Source organism: Aphidius gifuensis, linkage group LG3, assembly GCF_014905175.1.
Source record: "Aphidius gifuensis isolate YNYX2018 linkage group LG3, ASM1490517v1, whole genome shotgun sequence".
NCBI classification, from domain to species: Eukaryota; Metazoa; Arthropoda; class Insecta; order Hymenoptera; family Braconidae; genus Aphidius; species Aphidius gifuensis.
This window is the reverse complement of record NC_057790.1, coordinates 16,382,136-16,404,571: the sequence shown is the minus strand read 5'-3', so window position 1 is coordinate 16,404,571 and position 22,436 is coordinate 16,382,136. Positions and strand designations below refer to the sequence as shown.

The following is a 22,436-nucleotide window of genomic DNA, read 5'->3' as shown; positions in this document are numbered from 1 at the left end:
ACGACAGAGGGTCTATATACCGAGATAAATGCTACAGCTACTGTTGCCTAACAAATCAACCTCAAATGATTTTATACAAATAACGTTATCAAGTTTATTGTTGTTGTATGTACTAATAATATTTTCTTGATTTTATTTATCAACAAAATTTATGTAAACTATTTATCATCGTCACTTGATATTTTCTTTTTTATTTGCCATATGCTGCTGCAAAAAATATACACATGATAGAAAGCTATATGTACTACTACATGGGTGATTCTTCAGAAAGACTCATTTCACATGTCATTGCTTTTTATGTTTATTTTATGTTTTTTTTTTTTCTATCATTTTTCCCTCTGGCATGTCATCAGCACTTTTATACTTTTTTGGAAGAGCAAACAATTTTCAATATTAATAAAATAAAATAATAAATATAATACAGTATGAAAAACCAAGAAAATATCAAGACTGTTGGCAGTCTAGTTACATGTTCAATCTAAAAAAATAAAACCGACACGATTTAAATTTTGATAGAAACAGTTCCATAATAGATATAATATTTGTAAAGTTGGATTTGTTATCAGATTTCTAATGATCATAGTCTAAACATTAAAATGACATTTTCTTTCACTTTGTATATACAAAAGTGAAAGAAAAAATGTCGTCTTCACATGTTAAAACTTCAAATGATCAAAAGACAAAAAATAACTGTAAACAACTTTTTAAAATATAATCCAATCACGTTCCAATTCACAGAGGTGTTTTTTTTTTAATTGTTGTATACTCTAAAATATCAATTTTTCTGTTTGAAAAAGAAAAAAAATAATTAGTTGATTTTTGAGCCGGTCTAATGTATATAATAACATCTCGATAATGTCACAAAGCGTGACACTATCATAAATTACAATGCGAGTATTAAATACAGTAAAAATAATGAAATCACACACGGCATCAACAGCAGAATAAGTGTGTGGGCTGTTTTTATAACGTTAGACGCAAGTCGCGTGCTACACGAATACGTTTTATTCGAGTTGGGCCGGTTACGCCCTGATTAATAGCTCAATCATTACATGTGCGCTTCATCTTTCACTAACGTACTACGACGACGATGATTTTTCATCGATAAGTTAACCATATCTCTTTTATAATAACCACAGATACAATCAGATCATCTTAAAGTTCAAGAAAAAGTTTAAATAAATATTATAAAAATTTTACATCACGCTAATAAAGCAGGTTTTTTTTTTTTATTTCTTACTAAAAACTTTCATATGAAATTCAGGTTTAAAAGAACGAATGAAAATTAAAATTCAAGTTATTAAATTTAAAGTTAATTATTCAAAGTTGATTTATAAATGTACGTTTTATATTTTTTTTATCATTTTTATGTAAACCGTGCATTTATATACATACTGAATATAAAAATGACAATCAGATGATTTAGTGAAACGATTATATTAAATTCAGTGGTTATCGACTTTTGGTCAAAGTTAAATTTAAATCAATCAGTCGATGTACATTCTGTCGTCAATTTTTTATTCATTTAAATGTACAACTGATGACAGCATGTAGACATTTAGAAAAAAAGTTTAAAATGTTATTTACTCGACCAAATAGCCAAGGTAATTTTTTTTTGTTTTTTTTTGGTTGAACTTTTTAAGAGTGGAAATCGATAACAGTATCAAGGTCAAGTAATTCAATGAAATACATGAAAAAAAAAATGATCAAGACTTTTTTTATAATTATATGTCGAGAACTATTTGGTTAGTTAATATTACTAAATATTTAATTGACAACGAAATCTTTGCAGTCATATATATATTAATTAAATTGAAACTGATTTTTTTCAGTAAATATTAGTAAACATAAATTTCGTCAACACAAAAAATTTAAATAACGCTTAATAGTTTTATCAAAAGTCTTATTTCCAGAGCTGGACAAGATTACAATTTTTCGTAGTAAAAAAATTTTATAAATGTTTCTAAAAGATTTTTTCTATGTAAAAAATGATGGTGCAACTGAAAAGAATTATTTTATGACTCAAAAAGTTTTCAAGATACATCAAAAGCTTCAATAGTACTAACTCTTAAATTTTTTTGTTTCGTAAAAGTTAATGTTAACATCATTTAAAATTGACCCGATTAACATTTAAAAAAAGAACATATATGATTATATCATATTGTATTGAGAATCAAAAGAACTGTATTTAAAATTTTAATACTTTTTTACTTAATTAATTTAGAGTTAAATATTTTAGTTATAATTTTATCAAATAATTATCTCCAACTACGAAAAGACTGATATGGAATTAATGTGTCTAGCTATGCGTCAGATAAATGTTACGATATGAAGACAGTAAGACACTGACGAAGCCGCATAAATAATCCTATAAAATGTGTCTCTTTTAGTGTCAACAATCCGACAGGTATAACAAGGTGAGTAGATAGAAAGATGAAAATAATGCCAACGGCTAAATATATATAAATATACATAGCACCAACATACTATGTTTCTCAACAGTTTCATGTTTTATCCCTTGAAGAGTTTAATATATCAATAATAATAATATTTAGCTGACTTTTAACCAAACAATAAAATTAACACTACCTGATATAACTTTTTCTGTTTTTATCTTAAATATAAAATTGCTTTTAAAATTTATTTAGCTCGTCTAGAAAAAAAAAAAAAAATGAATAACCAAAACTTTTAAAAATAAGAAAATTCAAGTTGAAAAAGAATAAACAATTTTTTTACTTTATTGAGTCAACAAAATAAATGATAAAATATATATTTTGCATCGAATCATTTCCGATGTTCTGATTTTTTGAATGTTAAAAAGTAAATTAGACATTATTTATAGGTTAGAATTGAAACTTAAAATTTTTTCATATGTTAAATTTGACATTTTTTAGATGTCAATAATTTGAAAAATGTTAAATTTCAATTCTAACCTAAAAATAACGTCAAATTTAATATTTAGAAAATTTTAAAATCAATTTTAACATTTTTTTTTTTTTTTTTGTGAATGAATGTTTTGAAAACATAATAATAATGATTGTTTACTTAAATTATATTTTGAATTAATTCATCTAGTTTACAAAGAAAAAATAAAAATTCAATCAATTTTATATTAAAATAATATTATTTAACTTACATGATTTCAACTATGATGATCACCAACAAAAACGAATAACAAAAAACAGTTGAGCAATTCTTGTTTTTTGTTTTCCAAACTATCACATTATTTTTCTTTTTAATATACTGTTTTTACGTTGTTTCAACGTATTGTTTAATATTTCATAAAGTCCACATAAAGTCACGTTAAACCAAATATTCCATATAAAAAAAAAGACGCAAATAAAAAATTCATTAATCACACACGTAAATATGAGTAAAATTTTGGAGTAGGCCTAAAGAGTTTCACTAAAAAAACCGCAGTGTTATGATTTACAAGAAACGAAAAAACAATGTGTTTGCGACAAATCTCGAAAATGTCTTCCACTTTTATGTGTCAGTCAACGATAAATCAACTACTGTTATTAAAAAAAAAATATAAAGAAAAAAAAACCCAAACACTCTTGAGTGAAACACAAATTAACTATACTCACAGTACAATAATAATGTCACACGCAAATATGTGAATAGTTATTTTTTTATTTTCTATATTAATCACATGAGATACAGTATTAACCAGCCACCATTTTTTTTTTTGTCATTAGTATGTCATTTATGATTTTCAACTTGCGCGAGAAACAAATCAAGATCAATGACCGTTTATCAAAACTCACAACATTTTTTTTATTTTAAACCCATTTACCACTGTTCGGAGTATATGAAACACAAAAAATTAAAAGAAAAAAAAAACTATTAGCATATTATAGTGCATGTCAGACGTAAAGACTTGTTTACACGTAATATTAATAAATAAAAAAATTGACTATTTATTTATATATTAACTGCCACAAAAAAACAATAATAAATTGAAGAAAAATCAAACCAATTGATCAGCTGATCGCGGCGGTGGCGGCAGTAGCACGCGTGCTGCTATGGCAACAGCCGGCGGTGACTCGCGGTGGTTTGTCTCAACTTGCGGGGTATCAAGTAACGATTCACGTAACGCATACAACGTAGCTGTATAAACTCATGATATTACACTAGCTCGTATATTTAGTATATAAAATAATATAAAATAAACTCAAAACATTTTTTTATTTCTTTCTTTTCTTCAAAATTTATTTATGAAAAAAAAAAAAAAAAAAAACAAAACTACTCACATTAGTCACTGTGCCTCTGTTATTTTTTTATTTTGTTTTACACCGAAATACTAACAATCCCGGGTTGTTAAAATTTTTTTACAATATTAAATAATCAACTTAGTTATTAAATTGAATTCACGTCACTAATAACTATTCAATTGTTAACTGGGAAATGTTTAAAATGAAAATAATAATGTTTTTTTAGTTTATATAAATTAATTAAAATTTTAACCAGGAGCTACATGCGCAACAACATCCGCTAAGTTGGGCAGTCGGGCGTGCACTGACTGTGACTGAGTTGCGTGTTTCGCGTTATAGCGAACGTCTCTGTCTGACTATGTATGTGGACTCCCTACTGCTATATTCATTATTTAGTAAGTCGTCGAAGCTCTCGCGCACGCGCGCACAAAGGCACTTTATACACAAAATAAAATTTAAAATTTTTTGTACTTATATTATTTTTAAAAATGTAAATTTTTAACAAGATAAAAAGTTTTAGATTTTTTTGCATGTAAAAAACATCAGAACAAGTGTGTTTAAATTTAAAAAATTCAAAATTCATTTATATAAATATTTTGCATATTTTTACCAAAGAAATTACCCAAAAAATTATATATTTTTATTCAATTTAAACATGTATATAATTTTTTAGGATAATATTATTATTTATATTATTTTATAATTATTTTTTTAAATAAATTATATGCATGGATCTTTGTCATGTAAATAAATAAATAAATTATCAATAAAAATTATTGTAACTCTTCGTTATTACACACCTCGCATATAAAATTATTTTTACTTTATTATTTCAAATTATTTTTCATCAAAAATATATCACATTAATCTTATTTATCTTTTTGATTATTTTTTATTTTTTCGTTTCATTATTTATAACAGTATGTTGCCACTCAGTACGTTGTTTTATTATTATTTTTTATTTATTTCATTATTTGACGTCTTTTGTGTTGTGACAAACATAAACATGTACATACACACATATACAGTCCGGTTTTTCTGTAATGTGCTTAACAGTAAGGACCGGTTGAAGATCTGAAGATTATTTCCAAGAAAACATCTTGTCTACATACTAACCAGGATTTTTGGTTCAAACGTTTCCTGAAAATTTAAGCTCAAAAATATAGGTTTTTGGTTACAAAATTGTCATTTTATTTATTTATTTTGCCCAACAGTGGGTTGTGAATAATAAAGAAACAAATAATAAATGTTTCGTAAAAAGTATGCTAAATTCATGACACACCCACGCAAACAAAATTTACACGACAAAAAAAAAAAAAAAAAACCTTGTTTTGTCACTTTCTTTTACCCTTCAAAAAGATTTCACTAAATTTTTTTTTTTTTTTATAATTTCATATATTTTAATAATTATCAAGAATCTAATGGGATAATCATTATAACAAATAATATAATTGATAGTATGCATATTTAAAAAAATATATAATTAAGAATAGAAATATAAAAACGTAAAATATGATAGCCCAACCATATACCAAAAATATATACAACAGTCATTAAACCATAATGTGCGTATTTCAATCTATAAACAGAAAAAAGAAATCAATGATTATTAAACATTTGATGTATTTAAAAAAAAAATTAAAAAATATTTACCTTTTATATTTTATCAGTGCGGCAGGTATTGTTTCAGCTGGATCATTTAAAAGATACAAACGAACTCCAAGAATATGTTTCTTAAAATATGATGGCCAGCTCAATTCGCCAAGATTAAAGTAAAATATTTTACGATCTTTTGATGGTAACTTTTTCCATAACTTCATGACATTATCATTACGAAATTGCCATTGTTGAGTACAAAAATACGATATAACACCGCTAAATTTATGAATTTTTTTATATGTATCAAGTAGCCTGAAAAAAAAAAAATTATTGATATAAAAATAATAATAAATTTTTACAAAATAAAATATAATATTTTAAAATAAGTACATTGGTTTTCTTCCTGTTAATCTTGCAAGTGTATCAATGATGATTGCTGGTAGAAGGTGAGTAAAAATAACATATATATTATGAAGCCAAAGGTATCTATTTAAAGTAAAACAGTAATACCATACTGACAAAGCACTTGGGATATTCAGTCCATAAACTTCATTGTATTTCATGTATTCTCCCCAAGTGATTGGATTTTGACAAGATGAAACACTATTATAAATTGGTGGTTCAATGTCAACATCAGCAACTTGATCATTTTCATTATCATCAATTGACTTGATCTCAGTAAATTCAAGTGATTTCATTGAACTAAAATATTTAAAACAACATTTACTTCATAATATAAATACTGATAGACAATTATTTCCTTTTTACTCAAGATGATTAGATGATCATATTTAAAAAAGAAAAATGTTTAGAAAATAATTTAAACTTACTGCTGATTATGGATGTCCCATGCTGCAACAATAATATTGTTGATGACATAATCAGCTGGTATGATATCAGCTACATTTTCAATTTTGCAATGAAGTGTTCGAATTACTCCAATACCAGCACCAAAAACAACACCAGTTGCCCCATAAAGATTATTTATCCAACCACAGACTGGTTCTTCGGATGTTGGTATCATAATTGATCTAAAATAATTCAGTTTAATAATTAAATCATAACAATAATCGATTATTTTTTTTTTTTGCAAAAGTTAAAAAACCTTACGGACGAACAATGCAAACAGGCAAATTATTGCTGTGTTTTTTAATGACATCCTCACCAATTGTTTTTGTAAAAGCATATGTATTAGGCCATTTACCAATTATTCTATTGAAAAAAAAAATAATTAAATCTCATTTATAATTAATTATATTACAATTTGATGATTAATTTTACCCAGGAGTGATATTTTCTAGTGTAGAATCATCAAGAATATCTACTAATTTCAATAACTCATCACAACCAACTGGTGGCTTGTAAAAAACTTCATCAATCACTTTAGATACACAATGTGAAAAAGCTGTACCAATATGAACAAATGCCTTTTCAAAAAAATAAAAATCATTAAGTTTATTATTATTTTAATTTAATTTTTAATTATTTACCTTAAGTTGAGGCATTTCACGTGCAAACAAAAGTAACTCTTTCGTTCCTCGAATATTAATATCGACAGCATATCGTAATTTTTCATCAAAACGAACTGTTGCAGCAGCGTGAAAAACAATATGTGAATTTTTAAGTAAATCACGATCATCTTGTGACATTTTCCATCCAATTTCACCAAGTTGGCCCTCAACCAATACAACTTTACTTGCAAAATCTGGTTGTTCTAATTTTAATCTATCATAAACCTTAAAAAAAAATAATCATATCATTTGTAGATTAGTCATTGTCGTTATTTTTATAACCATCATCATACTTACAACATCTTCAAATTGTTCTTTGTAACGTTCGCTCGATGATTTACCTTTTTTTGGTCTTGTGAGTAGATATATTTTATTGAGATTTGGACATGAACTGGAATAAATCAAATGTATTTTGAATTTGACCTTTTGTTAAAATTTATATTCATAAATGATATTTTTCCCACAGGTGGTATATCAGATCGTGTATACGATACTTATAAAAAAATATTCTGCCTAATTAATTATGCATGTACTTATGTTTTATGATTAATATTGAGTCACGAAAAACTATTATTTTTTTATTTTTATAAGTTATTATAACAATTAAATTAATCAAAAAGAGTTAAACTATTTGATAACTCACCGTAATAATTTTTCAACTAGTAGCTTTCCAACAAAACCAGATCCACCAGTAATAAGAATATTACATCCAGTAAAAAAATCTGCAACGTGACTGATTTCATTTGACGAATCAACTGGTATTGTATTAACTTCTTTTTCCATAATGACAAATTTGTTTATAATTTTTTCAATTTAAATTTAGTAAACTAAACAAAATTAATCAGTAAAATTTTTGTGATAAATTAGTAAAAAAAAAAAAATAATAATAATCTTAAATAATTATTAGCAAGTCATCTAGAGAGAGTTATTTATTGATTGAAGTAATTTCGTTGACGAACAATCAACGACTGAGTAAATGCTCTGGCCGTTTGTTACCACGTCAAAATTGAAAAAATTAAAAACGAATAAGCCATTGGAGGTCAAAGCCTAACCACCAAGAAATACTATTGTTCTTTTTTCTTTTTTTTTGTAAGGTGAACTTCGTAATTATTCTTGTGACTAGCATATTTATTTTACACTCTATAGATAGCCAATTGTATATTTTATTTAAAAAGTTTAATAAATTTATTTGTAAACAGATAAACAGATAACCTTCGACAAACAAACAAATTTGAAATGCAGATTTTTTTTTTTTTTATTCATTTGTATTTTAATTAATTTTTTTTTTTATTTAAACATTTTCAAAAAAATTTCTAGTAGCCTCGACCAAGCCCAATATTATTATCATTCAAATGAGCATAATAAGTTCATTCCGGGTCAATTCCTTTCTCACCCCTGAATGACTATTGAATATATAATTCACAAACTTCAATTGTCTAATAATATTATTTTAAAATATGAGTTCTATGACGTCCGTTGAATATGAATTATTAAATTTTTTTTTTTTTTTTCATTTTTTTCTGAGGCAAAAAATAAGACTTAACTTAACTTATCAGTGTTATTGATTTTCTATTTTTCAATAAATTAATTAATTAAATTATCAAAAATTTAACTTCTCAGTTCAACAAGTCAATTTATAATAGGTTTTTATACAATAGTAATATTAACTTAAAATATTTTAAATGCTTCTATATAAGGTATTTAATTAGGCCTTTTAATTATTAACATTTATCGATTTTTACATGGACAATTATTTTGTTATTTACAATAAAAAAATATTCTTATATTAATTCAGAAAAAAATTGGCAATTGTTGTTTATTTTTTTTTTTTTTTTTAGATACTAATAAATTAAAAATTTCTTTTTCAATAAATACGTTATAATCTCAATAAAATTGATAACAAAAAAAAACAATATTATTATAACAAAAACAGGTTATTATTATTGTTGAGTGGGAGACAAAACTGATGGACTTTGTTGACTTGAATTGATTTTCAACATTCGTTAACAAATAGATAAGCTTAAATAATTTTTTACCAAAAAGGCAAAAAATTGCTTTTTTTTACCAATTTGCATTTTATAAATTAAATAAAAAATGCAGAGCTCTTTCGACAGTGTTTGTTTCTTCTTTTTTTTCCAACATTGGTTTATGATAAAAATATATAGATATATTATAATTTATTCAACTTGCATTTATCAATGTATATAATGACTTGTTGACGATGATAATTTTCATTTATCATTATTAGTCAAAAATCTAGTATCACTTTGGTAAAAAAATGTCATCATCATCACTTTCTAAGTCACTAAAAATACTTTTGTTTCTTGATTCAGATGGTTTCGATGAAAATAATTGATCTTTTTTTCCAATATTCAAAGTTTTTTCATTTGCATTAAAGAAAAAGTCGTCATTTTCATCATCATCATTATTATCAATAGATGCTTTATTTTTATCTGATTTTATTGACTGTATTTTTTCATGACTCACATTGGTCAATGAATTTTCAGCTTTCAATTTACTTGATTTACTTTTTTTGCTCGATGCTGAACCAAACAAATCATCTTTCGAATCTTCATCACTGTCGTCATCATCAAACAAACTTCTAGTCGTTTTCATTGATTTTTTACCAAATTGCTTAGTAAGTGGACTAGAAAATAATATTGAATCTTCATCAGGAAATAAATTATCATTTTTTTTATTTCCCAAATCACTTGACTCTTTTTTTATCGCATCAGCAAACAAACTGTCATCATCATCATCATCAACAAAAATTTTATTTTTATTTTTTTCTGGTGAAGGAGTTTTCGTGACACGTGCAAACAATTGACTTGGATCTTGTACCATATCATTACTATAACTTCTCAGAGGATCAGTTTTATTATCATCATTTTTATTAAATTCATGAGTATCTTTTATTTCTTGTTGATTATTTTTTTCAAGCGTATCTTTTACTTCAGTTTTTTTCAAATCATCACATTCATTATTATCAAATGGTGATAAAATTTGATTACGACCAAATAATGTGTCTTCTCTAAGAGGATCTGTTGGTAAATCTGGTGGAACATCAAAGAGATCTTCTTCATCTGTTGAAGGTGACAAAAGTGTATTCTTTGTTATGCTCTTTGAGCTTTCTTTTTCTAAACTAATTTCTGATTTGTCGTCAATTGTTGATGCTTTGTCAGATGACAGTCTCTCTGTTGCATCATTAAACTGAACAGAATCAACACTGTCAAAGTCAATGCCACTTTGACGAAGTGCTGATTGTCGAGCATGTCTACTTTGTGGTCGACGTTTAGCAGTTATCTTTGCACGACTCTAAAAAATGATATTTTTATTATTATTATTTACTAGTATTATTATTATTAGTTTAATTATTATTATTACCTTTGAACGAACTAGTAGCGTTTCTGGCTGTACTGGAACATCAAAACTTACTGCAGTTTCTGTTTCGATTATGGATGGGGATTTCGGAGAATTTTCAATATTTTTAGTTTCAATATCAACTTCTAAAAATAAAGTAAACAAACATAACATAAATAACGTTATTTAAAAATAAAAAAAAATATTGATAAAAATTGTTATTTTTTTTTTTCTTACTTTTTAGAGGCTGTGTTGATTTTGGCAAACTGACAGAACTTGACTCTGAATTTTCATCATCTGTATCTGGCTTTTCTTCACTTTTTTTAAACAATGGTGGTGTATCAACTGGTGATAGTATTTTTAAATCTCCCATTTTACCCATTAAATTTGCAATTTTTCCTGAAACTGTACGTCGTGAATTTTGACTTGAATCATCAGTATCAGAAATATTTGGCAAACGAATTTTAAGTGTCTTGGGTGGTTCTAACTTTGTGCTATCTTTAGATACTTGGGTTATTTTTATTTTAGACACTGTTGAATTATCAATTATTATATTTTCTTCTGATTTATCAACAACTGGCTGATTAGTTGTATTTTTTGAATTAAAAATTTCACTACTAGTTGTATTTTTTTCACTTGATTCATTTGTTTTAGGTTTATCGGTATTTTTAGATGAGTCTACCAAGTGCTTCTCGTCATCCATTTTTATTTTAGATTGTTTCTGTGTATTTGCACCAAATAAATAATAATCGTCGTCTTCGTCTTCGTCGTCGTCAAATAAATTTACTTTTCCAAATGAATTTTTAACTGAAGGTGAACTTGTATTTTTATCAGGTAATTTTGTTAACACTGACTTGCTACTACTTAAAGATTCAATAGCAAAAATATCAATTTCTGGTACACTGCTATCATTGGAAAACAAATCTAATGGTTCATCAAATAAACCACGAGACTTAATAGTTTTTGATTTTTCGGTGTACTGATGAGAGGTAACTGCTGGCTGATCAGCGCTTTTCTGTGAACGTGACCCGGAACTCGTGTTCGAAAATAGATCGTCACCCGAATCTAAATCATCAAAAAGTGATGATACTTTTGATTTCGTGTTGCTGTTTTCAAGTGGCAATGGTGGTGGACTAAAAATATCATTATCAAAGCAATCATTTTGTTCATCATCATCATGCTTATCACTTAATAATGATGATAATTCTTTATTACTTTGCTCTGGCAAGGTTAACGATTGATTATAACTTATGTTACTCATTGAACTTTTAGTTTCTGTTTTATTTACATGAGTAGTTAACGTACTGTCACTAGCTACACGCTCACTATGATCAATTTCTTCTGAATCTAGTCGAGTTGACTTCCTCAAAAATTCTCTGAAAATTAAAAATACATCAATACAAATGTTCTTGACAATTTTTAATGTCTAAAGTATAATATATATTTCACATTTTATACAATCATGATAAGAAGTAACAATCTTAAAATATCTAATCTAATCTGGTACCCAATTATTATTATCATTTAAAAAAGTGAAAAATTAAATCGTCGTTAGCTACTCAAGTGTTACGATGACCGTGGGACAATAAATTTCCATTCATTGCAATAAAAAACAATGTAACTAAAATTAAAATCAACTCATCAGCACGCAAATTTTAAATATACTTTTTTAAATTAATAATCATCTTAATTTTAATCATTTATTTAAAAAATAAAACGTCTTTCTGACCGGAATTTATATGCAAAAAAAAATAAATAAAAATAACACACTTCTTTAGCATAATTATAATTCTTTTGTCAGGTATAAAATATTAATAATTTTCGTTTGAATTCACTTTTAATTTGATGCTCTTAATTAGCAAAAAAAAAGTTATATATTTATCGAAAAAAATGAATTTAAAAACTAGCATGTAAATATGATAAAAAAAAAAAATTGATTAGCACAATATTAATTATGCTCAAGTAAAATTCAATGACGAATTACCTATGAGAAGAGTCACATCGTCAACAACAATAAACACATTCCTAATCACTAAGTATTGTGAATTTTTATTAAATATGTACATATTAAATATACATAATAACCGAGCATAATATGTTTTCTAATTTTTAAATTGTAATTGAGATAAGGTAATAACAATTATTAATAAATTTTATAAAACATAATGTGCTATACAAATGTATTAATTTGTTATTGTGGTAACGATAAACCAAATTTATTTTGATTGTGAGCTTCAAGTAATTTATAATTTTTTATAAATTAATTTAATAAAAGTAAAAGAAACAATTCCCTTCACTCACATGTAATCCTTTGATTTTTTATGGATAATAACAACATGATGAAAATAATTGAAATAAAAAAAATTATCAACTGATCTTGTCTTTGTTTTGTCACTGTGTATTTAAAAAAATTACTGCTCACTAATAAAATAAGAGTGTACAAGAAGTATGAGAGTGGAGAAGACGAAACTAAAGACGTTAGCCTTGATATTCCCTCTTACACATCTAGTAAACATATACTGTGACATCACGGTGACTAATGTTTACTGTTGTTATATTAGTAATGGCTTTTGTTTGTTGAAGAAACAATCAAATATTTTTATATACCATAAAGATTTAATAACAATAAGTTAACTCTTACCTGTTTATCTCAAATGTACTGTTCTCTCTTCTGGACTGAATAATATTTTCACTACTGCTACAAATTGGATTTTTATTATTCACTTGATCAAGTTTTACATTCCAATCAAACATACTTTCACTCTGGTTTGCAACTATTTCATTTGTATCTCCATCTTTTTTTGTCTCAATACTTTCATCGTTTTTCAACGATTCAGAATGATCATTTTTCGCTCTATTAAATAGTCTACTGCCAAGTGTTGATGACACCAAGTCTGATTGATTAACCAGTATTCCAGGCACTTGCCTCACTGGTTTTTTAATTGAATCCACAGATATTGGAAATGAATTTTCATCATGAATTGAACTAAATTGATCGTCATTATTCTTGGATGAGCTTGATACAATTTCATTTGATGTCTTTGAAGTTTTCGTAGATAACCATGAATTTTTTGGTGCAAAAATATCATCAGAATCATCAGAATTATCACCAAAAAGATCATCAATTGAAGACTTTGGCTGTGTCTCGATGGTATTTATCGGCGGAGGAACATCTAAACTTGGTGGAATAATATTTGTTTTTTTAATCGGTTTGTTTTTCCACACACTACTTGAGACTTTATCATCAAATAAATCATTTTTATTTGTTGATAAATCATCAGAATCAGAACTAAACATATTTTCTTTCTCAAATAGATCATCTTCTTTTGAAAAATTTACTGATGCATCATCTGATTCACGTCGATCATCAGGTTGTTTACGAGTTGGTAACACATTAGCCAATCTTTTGGCAAGTTCTTCAGTAAAACTCGGTACTTCTTTTTTTATCGTGTCATTAACAACAATTTCATTTGTAGTTGTTTCAATTTCTGACATAGAGTTAAGTGTTCCTTGACTTCTTGCATAAATTTTATCAATTTTATCACTCTTGTCATCGTTTTCATTACTAGAGCTAGAATTACTTGAAGTAGATATTCTTTCTGTAAATACAACTTCTCTATCACAATCTGAGTAATCACCTTTCACTTCATCATCTTCTTGCATCTCGGACTCACTGCTGCTCGACTCAAGACCAACTGTTTTTGATGACTTCCATTTTATACTACCAATAACATATGGCAATGCACGATTATTGTACAAATCATTGGTTTTTAATATGACACTTCGTGCTGGTGCTTCGTTACTATCACCATCATAATCATAATCGTAATTATAATTGCCATCATTATCAGATTTATCAGAATCATCGATATCATCATCTTTGTCGTCATCATCATCAATATCAGCTTCATCAGCACTACTGTCATCAGAACTACTGTCATCATCAGTACTAATATTCACATTAACGTCAACGTTAATATCAACGTCAGCAGCATCATTATTATCATTAAAATCATCATAAACATCAAAATCAGAATCATCCTCTTCATCACTTGATGTAACCACTTCAAGTTTCTCAAATTTTCCATTCATAAATTTTAAACCTTCTAGAATGCTTGTACTTACTGATAAAATCATGTCACACTCTTGATCAAGCTTTTTTTTATCTTTTTCATTGTTTTCAACACAATTATTTTTTCCATTTTCTTCACATACACGTGATTCTATGAACTGGGTATTTGCCAGTGCAAGTGATGCATTTGTTACATTATCAACCATTACTGATGCTTCATCAAGTTCATTGTTTAATTCAGCCAACATTAATTGTGTTTTTTCAAATTTCTCAGTTATATCCTATTGAGAAAAATAATAATTATTATTGACTCTTTTGCGAGGAAGTAAATATAATTATCAAGTGGAGATTGTAACATAATTTTACAGAACACAAAAACTAATAGGCATAATTATCACAACATCACAATAGAGTGCAAGTACTTGACTTAGTTCAGCTAGTATATGGTAACTAAGAAGACTAGAGAGTTATAGTTTTGATAAAATACAAACGATATAAAAATTAATTAATTAACTTGCAAACTAATTTAAAAAAAAGAATACCTTTGAAAACTTTTGAAAATGCCGAAGTAATCCATTATCACTGGCAAGACTCCAATCATTTTTACGATCTCTAATTTCATCAGTTGTCAATGGATCATCCCATGATTTTTTATCTCTTTCTGATAATGATGGATAATCCTGTATTATTAAAATAAATTTATTGAATAAAAAACAATAAAATAAAATAACATTGACAATAATTAAAACTTACCATTATTGTTGAGAAGCTATTAGCTATTTAGATTTTATAATGAGTATTGTAATGTTTTACTGATCAATCATAGTAAAAAGAATAAATTTCGAGTATATTTATTAATTTTAATTTACCAACAACACAAATACATGGGTGTTTATTGATAACACAATGATGAAACGCAAAAAAGTCAAATAGATAACATAAGCACCAAGGTTGGGTAAATAAGTAAACAGTCTTGGGTAGGTAAGATACCTGGTATCTTACAGGTGAAAATTATCGTATAAATTACTGTATTTTAACGGTATGTCCACATGCTAGATACTAGATTTTCATGCAAGTTCTAAAGTCCAACCTGCGCAGAAACCAGTAGAGACACAAAAAAAATTAATAAATGTATGACCTTTTTTATTCGTTGACAATTCGATACTTAATAAACAATCAAATTTATTAACAACGCTGAATATAATTATCGTATTTTTTTATTCTTGTCTGAATAAAAAAAAACTAGTGTAAACTTGGCAGAATGTGCACGCAGCATTTTCCCAGCATAGTATTCAGACTAAATAATACTATATTTAATAATATTTTTTTTTTTTATTATTTATTATTTATTTATTTTATTAATTTTTCGCTTTACCCTAGACAAATAAAAGCGTTTTAAAAGCAATAAACAATAATTCATATGAATCTTTGATAACAAATTAATACTTGAAATGTTTTTGCTTCTATTTAAAATTATTTAAGGCTATCCTGTAATTAAACTGTTGAATAAATTAAAATACTATTGGCAAATTTGGCTAAAGAATTAATGTAGATTACACAATTCCTTTGGTTACATTGATTTCATAGCTGAACTTGCCAATAGTTTTTAGTTTTTAAAAGTTTTTATTACTTTTTTATTTTAGTTTTGGTTTAGATGCGAATAGGTGCTTTCTTTCGGTGGTTTATTTTTTTTTCTCCAATTTATTTTTGAGCATGCGTAGTTGAATGCACAGTCAGCAAAAAGTCAGTTTGCAACAGCGTAGTACATGAGGGGCTGGATTAGTTATGTTACAATTCCTACTTTTTGAGAATTACGTATTCAACGCCTTTGTTCTCTCCACAAGTTTGCATAATATATGCGCATGCGCATCGGAGTGAAAAAAAATAAACCACTGAAAGAAAGCACCAATTGAAACAGTGAAGCGCGTACCATACAGAGACCACGTGCGCAGCTGACCCCGAGAAATGCTTAAAAGCAGGGCGAAAAGAAAAAACAGCACATTCGCTCGTTGGAACTCGTACAACATGGTGATCACGACTGCAGTTTTTTTCGAAGCCATCAAAAAGCTTCAAAACGAAAATCGTTCCACTTTGGAAAACATTGAAGCCTATTTGGAAAAACGGCACAAACTGAATATGAAGAGACATCATCGGTTTTTAATGGCGTATTTAACAAATGCCATTAAAGCCAATCTTCTTAAATTAACAGAAGATTCGAAATTCCAAATTTCAAACTGTTAGATATCTAAAAAATCGGCCCTTTTCAGGGCCAACAAATCAATTTTGACGTATTAAAAATTGTTCAATAACATAAATTTTTTTTGTTTATTGGTCTGTGAAGCGGAGTTTATTATTGCAATTTAATTCTAATTGAAGTTTTAAGATTGACATTTTTATTAAAATTGTTTTTTTGCCAATATATCAAATTTCTGTCAATATATTACTTGGCAAAATTTTTATTTTGATTAAAAAAGCACCCCATAACTAAAAAACCCATTGAAAAATTACAAATAGTCATTATCAGTACTTTTTTTTCAATTAAATTGCTAATGAAATAATAAAATCTGCTATACCGGCAAAATATTATACGAAAAAGCTTGTATTTCCAACGCGGAAGAAAAAACTACTTTTTTCGGTTCAAACGAAATGTGTCCACACGCAAGTTTTTTCATGCAAGTCCTTGGCTGTACAAGCCTTTCAAGACTAATTTCCACCCATTTCCACCAAAATTCTAGTAATAATCTAGCGGTGCAAGAACTTGCGCACGAAAAACTTGCATGTACCTCTTTAAACGATTTATAATTTTTGTATCATAATGTACAGTTTTTTAAAGCTTCCTGACGCGCAGCATAAAATTTCATGACGCACAGCCCTTTTAAAGTCGTTAAACGTTTATATTCTGTTAGATGTACTCTGAAGGGTTTTGCAAAAGTTTAAGACAGTACTTATTAATAATCATTTATTAATAAAAAAAACATTGACGACATTGACAGAATATAAACAGTTTTTATTATAGATATTCTTCATGAGTTCAGTGCAGTTTTACACTTTTACTATCCCTATTTATTTTCCATACATTAGATACAGTATGATACGTATAATACATATCATACATATGAACTGTTACCAACTTTAAACAATTTAATTTACAAAAACAAACAACGTGTTTTTATTTTTGTTAATAAACAATTAAAAAAAACATTATAAATAAGTTTTACAAATATAATTAATTATTATTAAATAATTGTCATTATCTTATGCAATAAATGTTTTAAATATGTTGATTTTGATTTTTTTGGTACTTGTACAATGGCCTTAATATTGAAGACATTTGAAAGATGACGTCCAGGATTCTGTTTATTGCTAAATGCTAATTATTTTTTTTATACATTCTTGATTATTCTGATACATGCACATAACTAGATATGTAGTATTTGATTTTTTTTTTTTTAATCCACTTATGATTCATAGGCTATGAGTTGTTTGAGTAATATTTGAGTAGATGAAATATTTAAGGAAAGAAAATTATTATATTCCCAGTTGTCATAGTAAACAACGTAAGCTTGTAGGTTGTCAAAAGTGGCAAGTATATAAAATAGACTATTTTCAGAATTAGCCTGTTGATTATTGAAAAATATATATAATTTTATTTTGTTTTTAGATTAAAATAGTGATAAAAAAAGCCTATTTTTTAGGTTTTTTAAAGTGAAAATGATTGCATCTAATGTTGGATCGACAAATACTGATGATGTACATATAAGAATTCCAAAAGAAACTACTTCCTCGGTAAATGGACGATCGTTATTACGTCGTTTTAGAGATTTTATTACATTCAACAAGTCACAAAATCCTGAGGGTGAAGGCTACGTAGAATTTAGTTCATTAAGAACTGAAAATGGAAGAACACTTGGTACATTTGCTGGTGTATTTAGTCCAGTAACATTGTCTATGTTCAGCTCACTTGTGTTTATACGAATGGGTTACATTGTTGGAAATGCTGGTCTACTTGTTACACTGATACAATTTGTAATTGCCTATGGAATTCTAATATTTACAGTAGCTTCTGTTTGTGCAATTTCAACAAATGGTGCTGTTGAAGGTGGTGGTGCTTATTTTATGATTTCTCGAACACTTGGTCCAGAATTTGGTGGCTCAATTGGTACTTTATTTTTTATGGCAAATATTGTATCAAGTGCTCTGTGTATTTCTGGTTGTGCTGAAGGTATTGTTGATAATTTTGGACCTGGTGGTTATCTTGCTGGAGCAGCAGGATTCATTCATAATACCAGATGGTGGAAGTATCTTTATCGTTCAATTCTCAATCTTATGAATCTTATGATTTGTCTAATTGGTGCTACAATGTTTGCCAAAACAAGTGTTGTAATTTTAGCAACTGTTCTTATTTGTCTTGTGCTTACTCAAACTGTTTGTTCCTATTGAGAATAATTATACTGGTCTTTATACTGGATTATCATTGGAAACACTTCGGTCATCTGGTGCAAAATTTATGGCTGGTGCTAATATGTCAGGAGAATTAAAAAATCCAGGTGTCAATATACCAAGAGGTACACTATCAGCTGTATTTTTTACATTTATTTGCTATACTTTTTTAGCTGTTTTAACAGCAGCAACAACCAGTCAATTTTTATTACAAAATAATTTTTTATACATGATACCAATTAATGTATGGTCACCATTTGTTATTGTTGGAATTTTAACTGCAACATTTAGTGCAAGTTTGAGCAATTTAATTGGATCAAGTCGTGTAATTGAGGCATTGGCAAAAGACAATATATTTGGATCAATTTTAAATTTTGTTGTTAATGGAACTTGGCGAGGTAATCCAATTGCAGCTGTATTTACATCATGGACTCTTGTACAACTTATACTTTTGATAGAATCACTCAACTCAATAGCACAAATTAATTCAGTATTATTTTTGTTGAGTTATTTGGCGACAAATTTATCATGTTTAGGACTTGAGCTTGCATCAGCACCAAATTTTAGGCCAACTTTTAATTATTTTAGTTGGCATACAGCAACAATTGGTCTTGTTGGAACTGTCATAATGATGTTTACGATAAATAGTATTTATGCATCATTGAGTATTATTGTTTGCTTGTTGTTAATTATGATTTTACATTTTGTATCACCAAGTAAAAATGCAGCTTGGGGAAGTATATCACAGGCACTTCTTTTTCATCAAGTTCGAAAGTATCTGTTGATGTTAGATTCAAGAAAAGATCATGTAAAACACTGGCGACTGTCAATACTTCATTTGATAAATTCACCACGTGGAGTTTGTCCATTAATTGATTTTGTCAATGATTTAAAAAAAGGAGGATTATATGTTATTGGACATGTTAAAGTTGGTGATTTTACAGAAGAGTCAGTTGATCCAACTATTGAAGAATATCCACAGTGGTTAAATTTCATTGATCATATGAAGATTAAGGCTTTTATCGAGATGACTGTTACAAAAACAGTGAGAGAAGGTCTTGCTCATTTGATTAGAATATCTGGTATTGGAGCAATGAAACCAAATACAATTGTTCTTGGTTTTTACGACAATGAGGCACCAGTAGATTTTTTTAAAGATTCAAAATACTCAACAACAATATTTAATAGTCATGGTCTTGATGGAAGTACTACAATTTTTCCATTACGCTCAGTTAGAACAGAAAAAATTATTGATGCTGCTGAATATGTGGGAATGTGTTCTGATGTTTTAAAAATGAAAAAAAATTTATGTCTATGTAGAAATTTTCATCTTTTAGATAAATCACAAATTAAAAATTCAAATTTTGAATTTATTGATGTTTGGCCAGTGAATTTTTTTAAACCAAGTAATCAAGATGCATTTGATACAACATCATTATTTATGTTACAACTTGCGTGTATAATAAATATGGTACCAGATTGGAAAGATTTAAAATTACGAGTTTTTTATGTTGAAATTGAAGAAAATGTTTCTAATTTGAGTATTTCTGATCATGAACAAACTTCTTGTGAATTTCCAAAAGCATCAACTGAATCAAGAATTCAAAAATTACTAAAAATGCTTAGAATTTCAGCACATATACAAAAAATATCAAATTGGGAATCACGTAAAAATTCTCGTCAAGGAAATTCATCAATTGAAGATTCTGGAGTTAATTTATTTAAAAATTCTGGTGATAGGCAATATATGCAAAATGTTAATCAAGTTATTAGAGAAAAATCAGACAAAACTGCTGCTGTTTTTTGCTATCTTCCAGCACCACCAATTGTCAATTCTTGGGATGAAGATTCGGAAAATCTTCGTCATGAATACCTTGAGTTACTTACTGATATGACAGTTGATTTACCTCCAACTGTGCTAGTTCATGGTGTTTCAGCAGTCACATCAACCAGTATATAAAACTTATCATACTACGGGTTTTTTGTATTCGAAAAATAATTGAAAAGTATAAATCTAATAATTGAGTATTAATCAAGAATATTATTCCATTCAAAATTGATCTTAAAAAAAAGATTAAAAGTGATATTTTTTTTTTTAACAGTGATAGTGTAATTCAAGAAAAATTTTATCGAAATTTTGTAAAAATTTAATAATTTTTCTATAAGATTGAGTAATTTTTTTACACTAAAAAGAAAAAATAAGCAATTTTTTATAGTAAAACTAAAGTCTAGCTTTTATATTTATTATTTTAAAGAAATTTTATTATTATAATTATCAATAAATATATAAATATTATTATAAAATTAACAATGGAAATGGAAAGCTTACTTACATTTATTTCAGAAAATTTTTATACCAAAATTAAAAATATTTATGATTCTGATTTTTGAGTTCCAATTGCAAATACTTGAAGACCAAGATGTTCTGTTTTAACAGAATGAAGAGGCAGCAAAAAATTATCAACAGGTGGTTTGTCAGTAGGTTGAGATTCCTTAATAATCCAAGGAAAATGTTCAAGTTCAGGTTTCTTATTAATTTGATCATGCACCTCTTCACAAGTTTCAACTTCAATATTAAAAGTTACATCTTCTGGCAAAGGTTTTAAATATGATTCAGCTATTGATAATTTAAGACAAATTGTCCTCAAAGATTCTTCAGTGCTACGAAAATAAGGATCAGCTCTGTAAAAGATAAAATGAATTTCATTAAAATTAAAAAGAGAATTAATAGAGAGATATAAATTAACTTACACCTTGGCTTCTCCTTGAATACTAAAAAGATCAAAGACAAATTTTTCAATTATCTCATTTTGGCTATCTAGAATACTAAAATTGACGCATTTGATAGAATTATCAGCAATTGCAATAATCTCTTTAATTGTCACCAGGACATTGTCAATGTATTCGTTGACATCAGGATGCTGAGATACCCAAATTCCAATTCCATAGAGTTTTTGTTTTTCAAATATTTCCTCTGGATAAATTTTTCGGTAATAAAGAATTCCATGAAAAGCAACCTCAAGGAATTCTACAAGTAGATCTTTGCTAACTATAAAATGACAAAAATTAATATTTATGTTATGATTTATTTATTTAATTTTATAGATTATTTTTTTTTTCATTGAACTTGCCCATGTGACTGTCCGACATATTTAAAAATAAACACATGTGTACACTGTACACATGAAGAAGACTAGAGACTTCTAGGACTTTTCCAGTTGTCACTAAAAAAAATTT

General features: G+C 27.2%; 4 protein-coding genes across 4 annotated transcripts; 1 reads left to right on the top strand and 3 right to left on the bottom strand.

The window, feature by feature from the left end:
- Positions 1-5,316: 5,316 nt before the first annotated feature.
- Positions 5,317-9,469, bottom strand: LOC122852149 (fatty acyl-CoA reductase wat-like). Its single transcript, XM_044151768.1, has 9 exons — positions 7,971-9,469; positions 7,625-7,718; positions 7,307-7,552; positions 7,098-7,243; positions 6,927-7,028; positions 6,647-6,847; positions 6,207-6,518; positions 5,871-6,128; positions 5,317-5,796 (listed from the first exon to the last, which is right to left on the bottom strand). The coding sequence occupies exons 1-9, from the start codon at positions 8,108-8,110 to the stop codon at positions 5,685-5,687; spliced, it is 1,611 nt and encodes a 536-aa protein (XP_044007703.1). The 5' UTR covers positions 8,111-9,469; the 3' UTR covers positions 5,317-5,684.
- On the bottom strand, positions 8,802-16,058 carry LOC122852148 (WASH complex subunit 2-like). The gene is made up of 6 exons (XM_044151767.1): positions 15,513-16,058; positions 15,302-15,439; positions 13,329-15,040; positions 10,925-12,063; positions 10,712-10,833; positions 8,802-10,642 (listed from the first exon to the last, which is right to left on the bottom strand). Exons 1-6 carry the CDS (start codon positions 15,513-15,515, stop codon positions 9,590-9,592), a joined length of 4,167 nt encoding a protein of 1,388 aa, XP_044007702.1. The 5' UTR covers positions 15,516-16,058; the 3' UTR covers positions 8,802-9,589.
- A 1,972-nt stretch (positions 16,059-18,030) lies between these two features.
- LOC122850954 (solute carrier family 12 member 9) lies at positions 18,031-21,305 on the top strand. Its single transcript, XM_044149996.1, has 3 exons — positions 18,031-18,341; positions 18,421-19,169; positions 19,201-21,305. The coding sequence occupies exons 2-3, from the start codon at positions 18,471-18,473 to the stop codon at positions 21,157-21,159; spliced, it is 2,658 nt and encodes an 885-aa protein (XP_044005931.1). The 5' UTR covers positions 18,031-18,341; positions 18,421-18,470; the 3' UTR covers positions 21,160-21,305.
- A 223-nt stretch (positions 21,306-21,528) lies between these two features.
- On the bottom strand, positions 21,529-22,264 carry LOC122852146 (mitotic spindle assembly checkpoint protein MAD2B; the record flags this gene model as incomplete). Its single annotated transcript, XM_044151766.1, has 2 exons — positions 21,529-21,881; positions 21,951-22,264. Coding segments are annotated over 2 exons (624 nt in total), but the record flags the coding sequence as incomplete, so codon positions are not given.
- Positions 22,265-22,436: the final 172 nt, after the last annotated feature.